Source organism: Megascapheus bottae, chromosome 3 (assembly GCF_031878675.1).
Source record: "Megascapheus bottae isolate mThoBot1 chromosome 3, mThoBot2.hap1, whole genome shotgun sequence".
Taxonomy (NCBI): domain Eukaryota; kingdom Metazoa; phylum Chordata; class Mammalia; order Rodentia; family Geomyidae; genus Megascapheus; species Megascapheus bottae.
This window is the reverse complement of record NC_143511.1, coordinates 87,615,152-87,633,078: the sequence shown is the minus strand read 5'-3', so window position 1 is coordinate 87,633,078 and position 17,927 is coordinate 87,615,152. Positions and strand designations below refer to the sequence as shown.

General features: G+C 54.5%; 1 protein-coding gene across 2 annotated transcripts in view; it reads left to right on the top strand.

The window, feature by feature from the left end:
* The window catches only part of Ddx31 (DEAD-box helicase 31), a 64,875-nt gene extending 49,186 nt beyond the window's left edge, over positions 1-15,689 (top strand). Inside the window, exons 19-20 of one of the 2 annotated variants that reach the window (XM_090330862.1) lie at positions 3,645-3,813; positions 14,225-15,689. In XM_090330862.1, coding sequence (XP_090186988.1) covers positions 3,645-3,813; positions 14,225-14,444 — 389 coding nt within the window. In that variant the 3' untranslated portion in view covers positions 14,445-15,689. Of the gene's footprint in view, positions 1-3,644; positions 3,814-14,224 lie in introns of those variants that run through there. The other variant, XM_090330863.1, reaches the window with a different exon arrangement.
* Positions 15,690-17,927: the final 2,238 nt, after the last annotated feature.

Below are 17,927 nucleotides of genomic sequence, written 5' to 3'. Positions count from 1 at the left end.
TTATCTTCTGTTTAAAGAATAATAGAAGCTGGTATCAGTGTCTCAGGCCTGTAATCCTAGATTTTCAGAGGCTGAGATCTTAGAATTTCAGAATTCTAAAGCAGCCTGGGCAGGAAAAGCCCTGAGATTATTAACTCGATTTAATCACTTAAAAACGGAAAAGTGGGAGCCGGGAGTTTGGCCTAGTGGTAGAGTGCTTGCCTAGCATGCATGAAGACCCGGGTTTGATTCCTTGGTACCACATACTTAGAAAAAGCCGGACGTGGTGCTGAGGCTCAAGTGGTAGAGCTCTAGCCTTGAGAAAAATCCAAGGACAGTGCTCAGGCCCTGAGCTCAAGCCCAGGACTGGGGAAAAAAAAAAAAAAAAACGAAAAGTGTAGCTGTGGCTCAAGTGTCATGAGCACTGGCCTTGAGCAGAAAAGCTAAGGAACAGTACTTAGGTCCTGAGTTCAAGCACCAGTACCAACACACACACACACACACACACACACACACACACACACACACACAGTACTTAGGTCCTGAGTTCAAGCACCAGTACCAACACACACACACACACACACACACACACACACACACACACACACACACACACACACACACACTCTCGAACAGGGCTATTCTGTGGAGGCTTGCTAGTTAGTTTCCATACCAGATTGATAAAGGGAAAGAGAAAAACCCACTGTGACAAGTACTGACTGCCCAACTTCATTTCTGAGCATTTTCCTGTTTTATTTGATTTTCGTGGTACTGGGGTTTGAACTTAACACCTTGTGCTAGATGGGCAAGTACTCTACCACTTACGTTATGCCTCCAACAGTCAGTCATTTCTTCTGTTACTTAGGATTGTGAATCCTGGAGGCTTGAGGGAATATGCACATGTCTGTCCCCTAAAGGCACTAGATTCACAGTGTAGGAGCCACCACTATACCCCAAAAGTTTATGCTGTCCTTTGCTTTTCCAAGCTGCGCGTGCAAATTCTCTGATACTTGCTTCCTTTTTGCGACATTTCCATGAACAAAGAAGCTGGCCTTTGCCTTTATGGTAGAAAACCAGTTGGAAACTGAGCTGAGGATGCATTTGCTTTCTTTTGTATTTTCTGACCCCATCACTGTTAGTTCCTCGTGTTATGAGTCTCTCAAGCTCTTCATGGCCCTTTACTCTCTCTGTGCCTTCATCTCTTGAAGCTTTTAGTTTTTTAGGTTTTAGTAAAATTATGGTGCCACAAGTTTTGAATTCCAGACTGAACAAAAGTTTGAGAAAGCTGAGTTCTCTGCTTCCTGTGAAGGCTGCCCCTTAGTCTCCGCCTCCGTTTCAGGGACCCCTGCAGAGTGGGGCGCCACTTGGGACATTGTACCTGAGCTTGTAAGGGACACTTGTCAGTAAGGACAAGTCTCCTAGCTGAGGCATTGTAGACTGGGCACTTTGCCAAATGCTTAGTCTTTAAGAGAATCCTCAAATGCCAGGCCCTATAGGTAGTTGTGCCTGTTGGTGTCCGTTAGGAAGCCAGCCACATGCCTTGAGCCTGTGCAGGATGGGCTGTGAGGGGGCAACTTTGCCTTCCCAGCTGGAGTGGTGCTCTCTCTCCATTCTAACCTCAGAACCCTCACCCCTGATGCACTGCCCGTGAGGGGCCCCTCCACAGACTCCTCTAACTGGGGCACTCAAAGAGTGATTCCTGCTACTGGAGTCCTCCTCTCGAGTCGCCTGTCTCCCTGTGTAACTGGCTCCCTTCAGCGCTCTTCACCTTGCGCAGACCTGGCCCACAGGAGCCACTTCCAGCTCCTGCTGTGTCAGTGCTCTCTGCTTGCTAATCTTTCAAGCACGGGAGTCCATGCATCTTCCAGGGAGATGAGAGCCTGCACACATGGAGTGTAGTAAAACGATGTGAAATGCTCCCTGACCACTCATCAGGGGAGAAAACACCTGTTGCCATTGCTTGGAAAACTCCTTTTCCCTTTGCAGCTGTGAACTGGGCACCTTGGGATGGATAGCTCCGTGTATAACTCTGGGGTTGGTGGAGAAGAGGAAGTGAGCAAGGCAGAGAACTAGGCTCACTTGCTCATGCAGAAGAGTGGAGCGAAACAAGAGCCAGATCAAGATGGCAGTAACCATGGTTGTAAAAGCACAGATTTAGCGGGACGCTGGTGGCTCGCGCCTGTAATCCTAGCTACTCAGGAGGCTGAGATCCAAGGATCGAGGTTCAAAGCCAGCCCAGGCACTAAAGTCTGTGAGACTCATAATTATCTCCAGTTAACCACCAGAAAACTGGAAGTGGTGCTGTGGTTCAAGTGGTAGAAAGCTAGCCTTGAGCTGAAGAGCTCATGGACAGTGCCCAGACCCTGAGTTGAAGCCCACAACTGACCAAAAATAAATAAATAAATAAAGTAGAGCTTTAGACTGGCTTGGTTCATTACATACCCGGGTAAATGTTAGGGCCTGGGAAAAAAGGGGGCAGAGGAAAGGTTCAGATCTCTGCCTTCCTCTGAGAGCAGCTGTGTGTAGCTCCATGGCAGGAGCCCGTGTCAGAACCCTCCAGACAGTGCAGACCATTTGAAGTGTTAAAGATTCTCTTTGAAAAAGCCAGTCCCTGGTTATTAAAAGGGAAGTGAGCACAGATTTAAGAGAAGGGTGCAGAGGAGTTGCTGTGGTTATTATTTCTCATCGATTGGGAAAAGGAGTTCACTTTGCTCAGTAAATAGAGCTTTGATGGATTCCCAGGATTCTTCCAGGAGCTGATCTGCTAAAATGACACTTTTTATTACTGTTCGTACACGCCAATCTCCAGGTACCGCCGGGATATTACGCCTAAGCTGTGGGCAAACTTGCCAGTCCAGTGGCTCAACCAGTGAGGTGAGGGAGGAGGCGGCCTGGAGCTGGGCTCCTGCTCGTGTGGAAGGGGAACAGGGCTTGGGGTGAAGGAGCAGAGAGGGCCAGGGCCTGTTGCCTGCATTGCCTCTCTGTAGTAAGAGGAGGCTTGCCTCAAAGAAAGGCCTCACCGAGACGCAGCCAGAGTTCCACCACAGAGTCTCAAGTCTGGGTCTTCCCTGGCCACAGCCAGGACAAAACAAGGCATCCCTCTGCCCTGACTTTCAAGTCTTGGTAGCTGGAAGTTAGATGGGCTTCTCTGGGCTGTTGATAGTCTTCAAGGGGCAAACCATTCCCTGCACTGCTCTAGACAATTAAGAATTTCTCCATAACACGTCATATATAAGCTTTCATGTCGAAGTTCAAAAATAATTGAAATGGTAGTAGGACATTTTCTTCCTCATACAAATAGCTACTTTTTCATGAGAAATAACCCCCAGTTGGTCACTTCTCTCTTTCTGTCTCCATTCTCACTTTGTTCACTTTTGCCGCCACTTTCATCAAGACCTGCCGATTCTGTGCCGGCTGGAGACTGAGCAGGAGAAGACAGCATCGCCCTGCCGCCAGGCTACCCTAAGCTCTATCCGGAAGTCAGGAGTGCTTTTATTCAGTGATGGTTGCTACTGAACTGTCTGTGGAGTGGAGACACCTTGTACAGGCGTTTGGGCTAAGGCTGGATGGCCCTGTTCTGTGCTGCTGCCTGGCAAGTTAGGGACTGCCAAGTCCCCCTGCCGGGCCTGCAGTCCCGACAGCCTCTCTCTCCCCTTCGCTTTCAGCTCTGCAGTCCTTCATCCGGGCCTATGCCACCTACCCCAGGGAGCTGAGGCACATCTTCTGCGTCCGGGCCCTCCACCTTGGGCATGTGGCGAAGAGCTTTGGGCTACGGGACGCCCCCAGAAACCTGAGTGTCTCCACTGTGAAGAAGCAGAAGGCAAATTTGAAGAGGTGAGAGAGCCAAAAGGGTCCTGTGACTGGACACTGGGAGTCGGGCGGGGGCCACGGCTGGCGCTCCAGTCTGAGGCCACAGGAGAGGAGGAGGAGCTCTTCGCGTCCACTCCTCCGTCTCTGCTGACTGTTGCTAAACACCTGCCGGCCTGTCAGTATGCTAGGCACTCAGAACAAGAAGAAAAGCACGGGGACTTGCCAGTGGTAGCTTCAGAAGTGCCACCTGAAAGGTGTCTGAGATTGGCATAGAGGCTTCTGGTGTGACCCATGTGGTGACCCTGGTGAGAGACGGGAGAGGTGGGTTGCCAGGCCGCAGGTTCCAGGAGCTGCTGGTGCCCGGACCTCCGACAGCTGGCTGCCAGCCGCCGTTCTCCAGGGTGCTGAGCTGCACCTTTGTGCTGAGGGCTGAGTGGCGAGTAGCCTGCCCAGAGCTGTCCAGGGGTCTTAGGAGAGTGAGACTGAGGGCTGCGGCCTTGTGGCCCTGTGGGATAGAGGCAGGGCTCAGGCCTGCTTAAGAGGCTGAGCTCCATTTGTAAAAGGTTTGCCTTTTCATTTCTCCCCCAATAGGAGAGAATCACACAAGGGCCCATTCGTTGTAATGCTGAGCTATACCCCAGCCTCTGGGAGGTTTTCTTTTCTCTTCAAAGATATGGTGTTCCTTTAGCATCCGCTCAGCCTCTGGCTGTGGCCAGGACCTGAGACGCGTGCTTTGGTAGGGAGCTTTGGGGTGTGTTCCCGGTGACCTGGGAACAGGGAGGACACCGTGAGCATGTGTTCTGGACATGAGCACTTCCTTACTGCCCTGATTCTATGTGGAGTCCTTGAAGACTTGGGTACGAAGTCTTTTCTGGGACATGGTGCTGTGCTGTGTGTCTTTTTTTTTTTTTTTTGCCAATCCTGGGCCTTGAACTCCGGGCCTGGGCACTGTCGTTGGGCTTTCTCAAGGCTAGAGCTCTGCCACAGCACCACTTTTGGCTTTTTCTATGTATGTGGTACTGAGGAATTGAACCCCAGTCTTTGTGCATGCTAGGCAAGCACTCTACCGCCAGACCACACCCCAGCTCCTTGCTGTGTGTCTTTCTGCTCATTTGCCAGGGAGAGGGCTGGGCAGGGCACAGGTCTTAGACTCAGGGACTTGAATTCCAATCACAACTCTGTTCTGATGTGAGAATTGGTCTGTATTTTGTCTCAGTGGCCCAGAGCCTTGGTTTCCTCACCTGCAAAAGGGAGAGAAAGCTCATGTGGTTAACGGTTTCACAAGATTGTGAAGGTGCCCTTGCAGCTCTGTGGGGGTCAACTGGAAGGCAGAGGAGTCCAGATTTGGGAGCACTCTGCCTCACCTGGGAAGTTTTTATAATTTATAAAAATAATCATGAATAATACATAAAAACATTCTCTTATTGAATATTGATTTTTCTCCTTAGAGCAGTAGCTGGCCTGTAGGTCCCAGGTCAGATGTGGGTGGGTGGGGCTCCACCAGCCGAGGCACAGGGTGCCCCACCCAGCACGGGTTCTTTCCAGACATGGGGAAGTGCACCCTGCACACGTCTCTGATCCTCTGAGCAGGGGACAGGACACACCTCCGCTCCCCTACCAGGCCCACGTGGCTGTGCCCACACAAGAGTGCCCAGAGCTAGTTCCCTGTCTTTGGATTTGTTGTGGCATGCACTTGCCATGAGTCCTCCCAGGCCACGTCTGAGAATGACCTGTCCTGGGGAGCCTAACGTCTGTCCACTCACCCTGAACACTTAGGCCTGCGCTTGCCACGCGGTGCACGCTGCAGACACCTCTCCCCAAAACGAATCCAACCCCAATATTCTATTCTTAGCAGATGATCTAGCTTTGTGCTTGAAGTTTCATTAGCAAGTGTTAATCCTGGGAGCAGCGCTTGTCCTGCCCAGGTGCTTGGAGCCAGGCAAGGGAATTGGGCTGCATTGTCCTTACCTTGAGAAACCGCTAGGGAGAGAGCACCACCACCGCCTCCCGCCTTCGTCAGCCCTGGCTAGCAGATGGGTACCAAGACCACTGTGCCCCTGCTAGCGGGGATTTAACAGGCTTGATCCAGGGAAGAATGGGCTGATTAGTGGATAAAGAGCATGTAAGATGGTATGGGGTGGCCTTTGATGTCTGGCCGGCACTGCAGGGAACAGGCCGCTGAGTGACAGCCTTGTGTCACAGGATTACGCCACCGTGACGGTGCTGCTCTCTGTTCTTGCCCTGTCACCACTCTGTTACAGCTACTGTCTGTTGCTTAGCCCTTCTTCTGAAGGCATTCCCCGGACCCCGCCCTGGCCTCCCAGCCCACCCGCCCCTGGGAGGCAGTGGGCACCTTCTAGTGCTTGTGGAGTCGTGACCCTCCTGGTCATGGGGCCAGAGAGGGCGCAGGAGGACCTGACAGATGTCCACACCTCGGCCAGTGCAAGCACATGTCAGCTGCTGCAGGGCAACGTCCACTGAACCCCACGCGCTGTGGACAGTTGTCGTGAGCACAGTGGCTGTTCAGAGCTGTGTCATCTCTGGAATTGTCTGTGGAGAGACAATGGTTCCTTACGGTACGTCCTGTAAAGCTGCTGCTTCCCAGCTGACATTTACTGCCAAGACAGTTGCCTGCTACCTGTAGGCCCATCCTTTCTGCCTACCAAACCAAAGCCTGTCTCGCCTGGCACGCCCAGACAGGAAGTCCACATGGCCGGCCAGGGGTGGATTCTTTTCCACACAGTGCCAAGGGCCTTCATATGGCCTTGATCCCTTTGCTTGACCACTTCTCAGAACAAGGAAAGAAACAATGAAAGTCTCTGAATGAGATGTCAGTAAGCAGGTCTGTGAGCTGTCTGGACTGAAAGGGAGCAGTGTGTGTCTTCCCTCTGCACGCAGGAACACAGCCAACCTGCTCTGACACCTGTACACAAAACTGTCAAGGCAGCCCCCCCCCCCCGCCCGCAACATACACGCGCACATACACAGGCACCCGCTGCTGCTGGTGGTAAAATATTGAGTGGCCCCTTGGCAACACCCATCAAGAACGGCACTTGCCTTCCGTGAAATGCGGTTCAGCACTGGGCCATCTCCCCGCGGTCTTCCTGTGTGGGGACTTGGGCTGTGGCCAGGGCACGACAGCTGCAGGGTGGGTGGCGGGCTCCTCTGCCACACCTGCAGGAAAAGACTCCAGAATGTGGAAGGGTTGCTGTCACCACAGGGATTAGTTCAATGTACCTCAGCAAGATGCTGTCGCTCCAGCTACAGCATCATCTTCACAGTTCCCATGCTTTGTCCCGTTTTCTACTTCCTTTCCACAGTAGAGAAACAGCAACCTCCCTTGTTGACTCTTCTTAAAAGAAGGGGTCATCATTTGTGTAAATGTTCTCGAACCGTCCCAGTGAGCGGTCTGCACCGGGGCCTCTAGTCTCCATCCTTCCTGGCTGTGGCTGCATGCAGTCGGCACTCCATGGCTGGGCAGGTCTGGCTCTGCCCGGCTGGCCTCGGTAACGTCCCCGCACCTCCAGAGCCATGTGCCAGTGCGGCAGAGTGCTTCCTCAGCCTCTCTGCTTCTAAAATCTGGAAGTCTTATCTCTTACTTGTTAAAGAAGCCTCGCCTGCCAGGCTTCCCCTGCTTCTTGGTACGACATGCCACAGACAGGTTTTTCCATCCCAGTGGTCCCACTGCCTCACTGCTGAAGCTCAGGTTGGAGATTGTGCAAAACTCTGGACTTTGGCATTCTCCTCTTCCAAGGCCTTTGCTGTGTTCTCTCTCTCTCTCTCTCTCTCTCTCTCTCTCTCTCTCTCTCTCTCTCTCTCTCTCTCTCTCTCTCTCTCTCTTCTGATTCCCATCCTGGGTCCTGCATTCCTTGTACAGTGCTCGCATAAGAAGTGCTCCAGTGGCACCTCTGGGCAGGTTACTTGCCTTTCGCTGCCTCCATTTCCTCTTCTGTCAGAGGCCAGTACTGGGCTTCACAGACACCCTGCAGACTAAAGTAGGTGTTGTGTGTGAACACGGGGTCTGTGGTGTGACAGTCAGGTCAGGGGCCCTGTACTGCTGCCTCCCCTGCCTCCAGCACCCCGGGACCCCGGCACGGGCAGAGTGAGGAGAGGAGTGGCGTTACTCACAGCCCCAGCACCCTGAACTTGTCTGTCAGGAGCGACCTTGAAGTCAGGCCGGACCCTGGAAGCCCGGCAGTCAGAAGCTGCAGCTTCTCCCTGTAAAGCAATGTTCTCATTAGGAGCAGCTTGCCTGCCAGTCGTCACGTGGCATTTACAGCCTCCCTAACGTCACTTAATTAGCTGAAGGCGAGCCTGGAAGCTTGCCCACTGTGAAAATTTCCTCGATTTCATGGAGCCAGTTATTCTGCAAAAAACAGATTGGCCAAATGTGAGATCCGAGGCTGGACACGTCCACTTGGAGAGGGGGCTCCGCTCTCCTGGTGCACATCTGCCCTACCCTGGCCGGCTCCGGTCCCTCCAGCGCCACACAGGTGATGCTGGCCTCTTCCTTCACTTAGCAAGAAGCAGCTTTTGGCCCCCTTGTGGGCCTGGGGTCTCCTGTCACTTCCCCAGCGGCCCTGCCCTCCTCTGGCCCTGCCTTCCAGCCGTTTGGTGAAATCCTCTCTAGCTTTGTAGCACCTGAAGCCAACCACGACACCAGCTTCCCTTGCTTCCCTGCCACCCCATCTTCAGCTTGCTCAGCCCCCTCCCTGTCCCGCCCTCAGAGTCTCCCCCGGCTGCTGACCTGCCCCAGCCAATGGGCCCACACCTGCCTCACCTGTGGTAGCACTGTGTCATGGGCACACATCCTCTACCCAAGGGCACTGTCTGCCTTTGCGTGCAGTATCCCAGCACTCACTAGATACTCGGGGCTTGTCTGAGTGGAAACCAGAAGTTTCCTTAACTCTTGAGAGGAAGTGTAGAAAGGGGAAGAAGGATAGTTCTGATCTGAAAAGTAAATCCTTTATTATTCACCCTTGAATTCAAATCCTGCCTGAAAACACATCGGGGCTGCATCCCTTCTGCCTTCCTGACTTCCAGGGAATGGGGGCACGTGAGTTGGCCCACAGAACACATAGCAGTCGGTGTCCACCACCTACACCACCAGCGTAGCAGGTAGGGCTTCCCATGGGAAGTGTGGAGACTCAGGGCGCCCATGTCCCAGCCCTGAGGCTGTGGTTTGGTGACATCTGGCATCAGCAGTGACATGGTGGTCATAAACTTGACCCGGGCACAGCCCCTGACATGTACCTGTGCCTACACAGCAAGGCAGGTGCTGGCAGACATGTCCCTCCAAGACAGGTCAGATTCCTACTGCCGAGCTGTGCAGAGGCCTCTGTGGAGGAGATGGGGCGGTGCCTTCCCAGTCGAGGCTGTGCAAACCCACAGGGGAGAAAAAGAAATCCCTGTCCAGACCCGCTGTGCGAGGTGGTGGAGAATGCCAGCCACACAGGGCCCTCCGAAGGCCGCTGAGCTCCCCATGTGTTCAGAGGCCCCTCCGGGCGGCTGCCTTGTTGGCTCGTGCCCTCAGTGGGCTCAAGCCATCCAGTTTTCCTGTTGGCCCGGGCGCCACATGTCCGTCTTTTCTGAGCTATGCTGTAATTACAGCTCTGTGCACGCAGCTTTTTACATCTGCCCTTTTGCTTCTACCACTATTTTTTCTCTACCTGACACCGTGCAATTACCAGCCTTCTGCCTCCTTGTGGAACACACACCTCGCCCCCACCCTGCTAAGGAGGCGATTAGAGGGATCTCGCCGTGACCCAGCGCCGCCTCCACACGTGGGTCACCTGCGGCCTGCGGGAGCCACAGGATCCGCTCTCCGCCTCACGGCCTGGGCTGACAACAGAGCGGAGCCCAGCCAGCCTCTCCTGGGGGGATGCTCATGACAGTGGCATTTGCCACTGGAGCTTCCCAGCACTAGAATTGGAAGAGACACTGAGCCAGCATGCAGCAGGACCGTGGCACTCCTTAGCCCACCCCGGCTCCAGGCATGCTGGTCCCCAGCTTTCCGCCCACAGCGCCGGGGCCTCTGGTCCAGCACTGCTCCTGCACCCTCACAGTGCTAGGGCCTTTCCATCGGTCATGGCCAGTGCGATGGGCTCTTTTTCAGTCACCAGCCTCATCCTGGCTCTGAGGAAGCAGCAGCAGGTGGCTGTGGTGTTTGGCTTGCTAGCCAGAGGGTGCATCATAGCATGCCCTGTGCCATTCATTGGTGCCATGTCTCCTTGGGGCTCGTGTGCCCTCCAGTACTGAGCCCTGTGGACTGCCCATGGAGACCGTAGCAGGGCCCTTGCTCCCCCGGGACCAGCGCAGACCCTGGGCCCTGTTGGGGAGCTCTGGCTTGTAGGGTCAGTGTGGGGTGGCAGTACTTTGTGCGTGAGCAGATCTTTGGCTTCAGCGGCAGGCTGGGAGGAGGAACTGTGGCAGTTGTGTGGACAGGAATGGGTTCTGTGGCTATCGGCAGGCCCACCCCGTGTGGCCAGTGCCCTCTGGCGTAGCTTCAGTGTGAAGCCTCCCTGAGTTCCACCACCTCCAGCACTGGGCAGCAGTCACCTGTAAGGAGGAGGCGTTGTGTCGCCAAGGTGTGACACTACAGTCAGGCTTCAGGCCTGCGCCGTGCTGCACGGGGGCCCCGTCTTCCCACATTCTCTCGTACACTTTTAATCCCTAAAGTGAATATACTGATTTTTTTCGTGTGTGTGTGTGTGTGTGTGTGTGTGTGTGTGTGTGTGAATCCTGAGGCTTGAACTCAGGGCCTAGGCATTGTCCCTGAGTTTCTTTTTTCTTTTTTTTTTTTTTTCACAGCCCCATTTCCGGCTTTTTCTGTGTATATGGTACTGAGGAACTGAACCCAGGGCTTCGTGCATGCTGGGCAAGCACCCTACCACTAGACCACACTCCTGGTCCCTCTTTTTTTATTTTTATAGGGGTTACAGTTGGATTCAGTTACATTCGTCAGATAGTGGGTGCATTAATTCTCGCACATTGATATCCCTTCTCATGTGTAATTTTTTTTTTTTCTGATGACACAAAAAATGCATGCTCCTTGAGAAAACTGACTAACTTCAGGATGGGATCCTGAGGTTAGCCTTGCCTTCACACTTTCCCTGTGTGCCCCGTACACACAAGCTTTTTTATCTTTTTGTTGGTTGTAGGACTCTGGGTCTGGTGTTTGTTATCTCCGAGCTCTTCAGCTCAAGGCTAGTGCCCCTCCCCTTGAGCCATAGCACCCCTTCCAATTTTCTGGTGGTTAATTGGAAATAAAAGTCACAGACTTCAGTGCCCAGGCTAGCTTGGAAGTGCAGTCCTCAGATCTCAGCCTCCAGGGGCCAGGAGTTTGGCCTAGTGGTAGAGTGCTTACCTGGCATACATGAAGATCTGCGTTTGATTCCTCGGATCCATACATAAAAAAAAGCTGGAAATGGTGCTGGGGCTCAAGTGGTAGAGCTCTAGCCTTGAGAAAGCCCAAGGACTCAAGCCCTGAGTTCAAGCCCAGGACTAGCAAAAATAATCTTAGTCTCCTGAGTAGCTAGGATTACAGGTGTGAGCTGCCACGCCCAGCCACACAAGCCTTTGCAAAACTTGATTTTTGTGTGTATAATGAGATTTTCGCATGTCTAAAATGGGCTTGAGTGAATCGTCTACCTCTTGTGTAAGCTGTGTCTTTGAAGTCTGCAGGTCTTGAATCCTTCCAAGCCTTTGAGGTTAGAAGTTCTCGCTTTCACATTTGAAATGCTTTATGCAGGAATTTCATAACACCCTTCTAAGAGATTTGAAATACATGAAAAATGGAACTCTTGTCCCCTAAAGGAGTGCTGTTTGCACCCTGTGTTAGAGTCGCCCTTGCCAGGAGCCCTGTGCACTGGGTGATCATGCTGGGAGAAGGCGCCGCCCTCCCCCCGGCCTGCCAGTGTTGGTGTTGGATCCATGACGAGGCTGCAGTATAAGCGGCATCTCTGCGACCTGCTCAGCACCCGGCCTGGTGCTGTGGGGTGGTCCAGAGCCCCGGGCTAGGGGTCCCAGGTTAGATTAACTGAGTGTGGCTTCCCCGTCAGGAAGCTGACTGAGGCAGAGGAGCTGGCGGAAGGGCCACGGGCTCCACCATGCTGGCGTTTACACAGTTCATCTTCCCACCCGTGCTTGGCTGTTTCAGCTTTGGGCCTTGAGGAAGTGAGCTGGACACCACAGACTTGGCCCAGCTGCCATGGCCCCTGCGACAGTGGGGGACCGTTTGGGCCTGGCCAGGCAACCTGAGAAAGGTCTGGGTCTGGAGAGCGCATGCCCCTGCTTTGCGTGTGGCACCGTGGAATGGCGGTGGTGCTGTGAGGTGTGGTAAGGCAGGGAGTGGCTGCTGGGCGTGTGTCCTGAGTGAAAAGCATAGACCAGACCAAAAGCAGGCGGTGGCAGCAGCAGAATGCCCCCAAGATGCCTGGGGCCAAACCTGTAAGCCTGCACTTCACCCCCTCTCTGCTCAGCCCAAGACACGCCTTCCAGCGGCCCCCTGTGCGGCCCCGTCCTAGTGCATAGCCCTGTTCTGTGTCTCATCCCCACCAGGTCTTGCCTTCTCTGCCCTGAGCCTCTGGGGTTTCCTGGGAAGGAGAAGGACTTGAGTAGCGGGGGAGGGAGTGAGGATGCCAATGTGTGCCCAAGAGTCCATATGCTGGGTTGCTCCCTGCATGAGCACTGTTGGGGAGCCTTCCCCAGGCCAAGCCTGGCTGCCTTCAGGCCATGCCACTGCCAGAGGCTGCTCCTCAGGGTTCCTCAGGTCCCAGGCAGTCAGTTAACAGGCGGGCAGGGATTCTGCTCACTGGAGTACTTAGCATTGTGCTACTGCAGCTGGGCAGGGGAGGAGCGTTAGACTGAAACTTCGCTTGTACTGAAACGGGTTGTTGCACTCACAGTTATACACATTGTACGTACCTGGCTTCGAACAAGAGGAGGAGAAAGCATTCCTTCCTGTCAGAACCTTTCACTCCGTCTGTAACCTGCCTAAAAATACATGGCCACCCAAGACGAGGCAGGCTTCAGCGTGGAGCAGGCTGGAGGCGTCCACACAGCAGGCAGGCCTCCGCCAGGACCACCCGTGCACGCTGTCCACGCAGCAGGCACGCAGGGTCTGGATTTGTCACTCATTAGGAAGTGGGGGACACAACCAGACGAGCCCCGGCCCAGCTCAGGGGCCCCAGGGTAAGTCCCGCTGGCACATGGCCTGGGGCAGTGCCAGGCACGGGCCTTGGCTCATCCTCTCGTGCCCCACTTCTCAGCTGAGGAGACGAGGCACAGAGCCTGTCTCACCCATTCCCTGGCTTTCAGGGCTGGCGGTGACGCCACCTCCTTCCTCCTCGCTCTCCCCTCCGGACTCCTGGCCCCTCCACTCCACAGAAGCCATGGCATGGCAGAGGCCAAGCACTCCCCAGGTCCCGTGACCAGGCCATGCTTGATCCTGCTGGGCCCCTCCACCACGGCCTCCACCCCCTCCCGTCATGCTGTTGCCCAAGGTCCTGGATCCTTCCTGGTGTACCTCCAGTCTGGCCAAATCCCTTCCCTGGCACTGCACCCTGTGAGCCTGTCCTAACGCTGGGCCCCACCAGACGCGGCTGTGTGGTACCCTCGGCCCCAGGGGTCCACATGCCTTCCCGGCACTCACACAGTTCTCTTCATCCACTCTCCGGCTTTAGGTTTTGTTGTTTATTTTGACCACAGTTTCAGATCTGTGTACTCTGATAATTACCACAGAGAAAATGCTGAACCTACCAGCAGAGTGGCCGCTGCCATGTGTAAGAACTCCACAGCTCTCTGACCCCAAAGCCCTGCCCTGCGCCGTCGCCGGCCGGCCTGTCAGCAGCCAGTGCAGGTTTACTGGCCAGAGTTATTTAGGTGAATTCCTGACTTACAGCATTTTATTCCTCAGTCTCATCATCACTCTGATCACGACTGGACTTCCTCTTACTAGAGTGCTCCTTCCAGAGCAGTCTGCAGGAGTTACCCGCTCTGGCGGGCACCCTGGCATGTGTCCTGGAGGGCCAAGGCCCCAGGCTGAGAAGCGCAGCGAGGCTCTCCGCCTTGCAGGTGGGAGCGGAAGGTGGGGGCTGAGGGCGGGCTCTTGCCGTCCTTTGGCAAAGTGTGGTATCACACACTTCATTTGCCATCCGTATGATGGTGTAGAGTTCTTTTTTTCCATGAAAACAACACAGAACAAAGCTTCACTTTTAAAAATGCCATGATATTTTGCCACCCTTATGAAAATCTGTCAGTGCTGTATCTAATCTTCTGGTGCATAGAATATCAAAACAAGCGCTATTGAAGGCATGGCACTTCTGTTAATACAAAAATGTCAGCTTCCCAGTCTCAGAGCCAGCTGCCGTCAGCCTTTCCAAATGAGAAAGGAAAAAATACTCAAGTTTCTTCCCCTCCTGTTACTGTTCTCCAGGCCCGACCTTCGTCAGAAGACCCAGAGCAAACACCACCTCGCCGAAGCCCTGCGCTCAGAATACTCAAGTGGGCTGGGGGCCAGCGTCAAGGCCAAGAAGCGGGGCACCCAGGCGCAGGCGGCCGTGGGAATGCTGAAACCACGCCCGCCACCCCAGAGCCCAGGCCAGCTGGGGCGCAGCAAAGCTTCTCAAAGCTTTTGTAAGTCGATCTGGAAGTGACTGACACCAGCGGTCAAGCTCAGGGGAGCCCGACGCCAGCCCCCCACTGTGGAAGAGCTCATAGGTCTGCGCTGGGCACCCCACTCTGGCCAGACCTGCGAGACACCGTTCCCAAAGAAGCCCAACAAGCTGTGTTCTGTATTGGCATGAGTTGTAAAAACTGGAATTGAGCTCGTGCAAAAGAAGGGGAAAGTATTTGTCACTTATTTTCTTAATGTTCAAATGCTTTGTTACCAGAACCACACGTTTTTGAGTAAAAAACCCCAGTGTGTTTGCAGGAGTGGTGGATGCAGCGTTCCCCCTCACACTCTGCCGTCTGCAGGCCCCACACCCCCGCACCCCGTGTATGTCCACACAACTCGCTCAGGGCTAATTGATTTACTGTTGCCTTTTATTATTTGCCTTTGAAGTCAGGAGACGCCAGGGCCCGCGCTGCTTTTTCCCATCCAATCCCAGCTTGTCTTTAAGAAAGGTCTAGGGCCTTTGTGTTGTGACCCAGACCCCAGCGCCCCTCGACCCCCATTGTATTTTCTGGGAGGTTTGAAAGAGGACCCCTGGAGCGGATTGTTTCCCAATAAATGTAAGCTTTGGACATTACAGAGAGGCCACAGGAGAAAGGGTTAAGACGGAGCACTGCTCTGTCCCAGCCCTGCCTCTGGTCCTCCACTTGCCTCCCCTTCTGAAGGCTCTGTGTGGCCTGGGACAGGACTCCAGTGACACCTCGGAGCCTGGGAGCTGAGTGGTCAGGAGAGGAGGTGCAAGTGGGCAGGTTCAGGCCAGCAAGGGCTGAGCAGGGGCCTGGGAAGATGAGACGATGCAGAAGATTGTGGGAGGCCCGGCCGTTATGAGAGTTAGCAGGAACCATTGATGAAATTTGTAACAATAATTACAAAACAAAACAAAAAATCACCACATGTCAAACCCACTGGGGCAAATCTCCCATCTTCTTTTACTTAACTTGGTGGGCGGGAAAAGTCAGAGGGCTCAAACTTGAGCATGATCAAGAAGACCCCGCCGGCCGGGGACATTGCTCTAAGCCCTAGGAGCCGAGGGGGCTGCATCCCCACAGAAACAGACCCAGGCCCGACTCCTGAAGTGGATTCACACTGGTAACTCGTTAACATGTAGGTAACTTGCCAGAGACACGAGTGGGCCTATTTCTAAGTAAAATTCGTAAATTACCTAGTTAATAAACATGGATTTAGCAGATTTAGGGTTAATATCTAAATTTAATAACCTTAAAGTAAATCTTTACAGCTCTTGACAGATTACATATTTCAGGTATCAATTAGGCAAAGCTTTAGCCTAATTCCACTGTACATATTCTAATTTTATGTGTATTTTTAATCACAGCTCTTGGCTGATTTTCCATAGCTAACCATTTCCCTGGCCTAAGGCTGGTTGCCACATTAGCATCAGAGAATGTGGAATTGGACTAGAATGTTGAAGCTTGAGCTTTTTCCTCCAGTGGGCTTGGAACCCCAGAGAAGCCCAGATTTGCAACCTGAGCTGTCCACATACATCCCTCCCCTGCACCAGAGCCAGGGCCATCCAAGATCCAAGCAGCCTCTCCAGAGCTAAGCAGAGGATGGTCTCACATGAGGGGAGGTCTTTCATTTTTCCTTTTTCTCCTGGGAGTGAAAGGTAGGTTGGTTTAGGGCAACAAATAGAAGCCTCTTAAGCAAGGCATGTCAGTATGTGCACAGTGCAATCCCTAAAAATCTAGTCACTGTCCCCCAGAAAACTTAATGTGCTTGAAAAGGTGCTTAGCTGGGCTTAACAAAGTCACCACTAAACTTTATCTCATGTGCCCCTCCATGCAGCATCCTCAGAACATGACTCCATCCCCGAAGCTTGCAGCTCCCCTGAGTCCACATACGTAAGCCAGAGTGGGTGATGGAGGAGCCCAGAAAATGGCTCCTGGCTCCCCTAGGTTGGCCCACTCATTCTTTGCAGTCGATTTTCAGTGAGCTCTCCCAGCCCCAAGGTTGGGAACTGAGAAACCAATTTAGCCTTCTAAACGGGTAAATCAAGCCCACCTCGCTGCCAAAGGTGCTGAAGTTATTACTGATGCGATGAGCAGGACAATTTAGACTATTGTAATTATCAACTTGTAGGGAAGCCTTGTTCTTCATTAGTGTAAGATATGAAGTCTCCTGTGCGGTACAAGGACAATTACATAGCAGAGAATGTGTCTGTGGTTTACACTGCGCTGTGTAAATGCGACGGTGGCTGCCCCAGCCTACCTCCTCCACTTCCACAAAATGAAAAGCACACCAGTGCAAGTTGTCCTTTGATAGATTTTTAATATGATTTTAAAGAGTTTTGTTTGGTCTCATTCTTATTCAATGAGATTAATTTAAAGCACTTATCCCCTGGGTTTAAGTCAATCCGTGTAGGATTTGGGCAGGGTTTGTTGCCTGGGGGTTTTGTTTGCAGGAGGCTATGAGAGACTCCTTGCCTACTTCATTAACCCTGAGTTGGGGACAGTCCCCCCTCGACCCCCGCCGCAGCCGGAGCTGGGGATTTACCAGCCCCCATTCACATGCAAAAGCCGAGGGGCTCCTTGACTTAATTAGCTGCTGTGCATTTTGCAAAATTAGAATAATACCCTCTCCTTCCCCAGAAAGGAAAGCCCGGCGTGGGAGGGGGCGGGGCGGAAACAGTAGCAGACCCGGGTTTTGGGGGGCTTAGGCCTGAACACGCACCCCCAGACCAGCGCCCAGCTCCCCCGCCGCAGCCCTGCCGGGAAGGGAGCGCCGGGCGGCCTTGGCCGGCGGCCCGGGCCCGGGCGTCTCCGCGGGGTCGGGGCTGCAGGTGGCGCGGGGAGGGGCGCACCTGCGCCCGCTTTCCCGGGCGCCCCGGCCCTCTGAACGTGATCTGGGGGCCCCTGTCCTCCTCCCCGAGCCTGGAGCCCCAGGCTGGGGCGCGGCTGCCCTTTCAGTGACGCGGTATTTCGGGGCGCAGGAGGCGCTGAGGCGCAGCGAGGGAAGGGGGTCCCGGCGGGGGCGCGGGGCGCGGGGCGGCCTCGGACTCCATCTGTCGGCCCCGCGCGCAGCGGGCCGGTCACCAGCTGCCGGCCGGCCCGACGGGGCCCGGGGAGGCCGCGCTGACCCCGCCGGGCCGCCCGCCCGGACGTGCGCGGGCAGCCGGGCGCCGGATGAGGAGGCCGGGCGGGGGGGGGGGGGGACCCCGGCCGGGCCCCGCGCGCGACCGCGGCCCCGCGCGGGGAGGGGGGAAGGGCCGGACCCAGGCACCGGCGCGGACCATTTGTAAGAAGTTTATTTCCACATTAAAAAAAAAAAGAATCCACGAGGCGCGGCGGCCGGGGCGGCGGGGTCCGCGGCCCCGGGACTCGCTGGGGCACGGACACGGTCACGGGCGCACGGTCACGAATAAATAACGTCATATACACTTTGCACACGGTCTGTACAGCGCGGCCCCGGCGCGGTCCGGGCGCCCCGGCGGGGCGGCGCGGGCGGC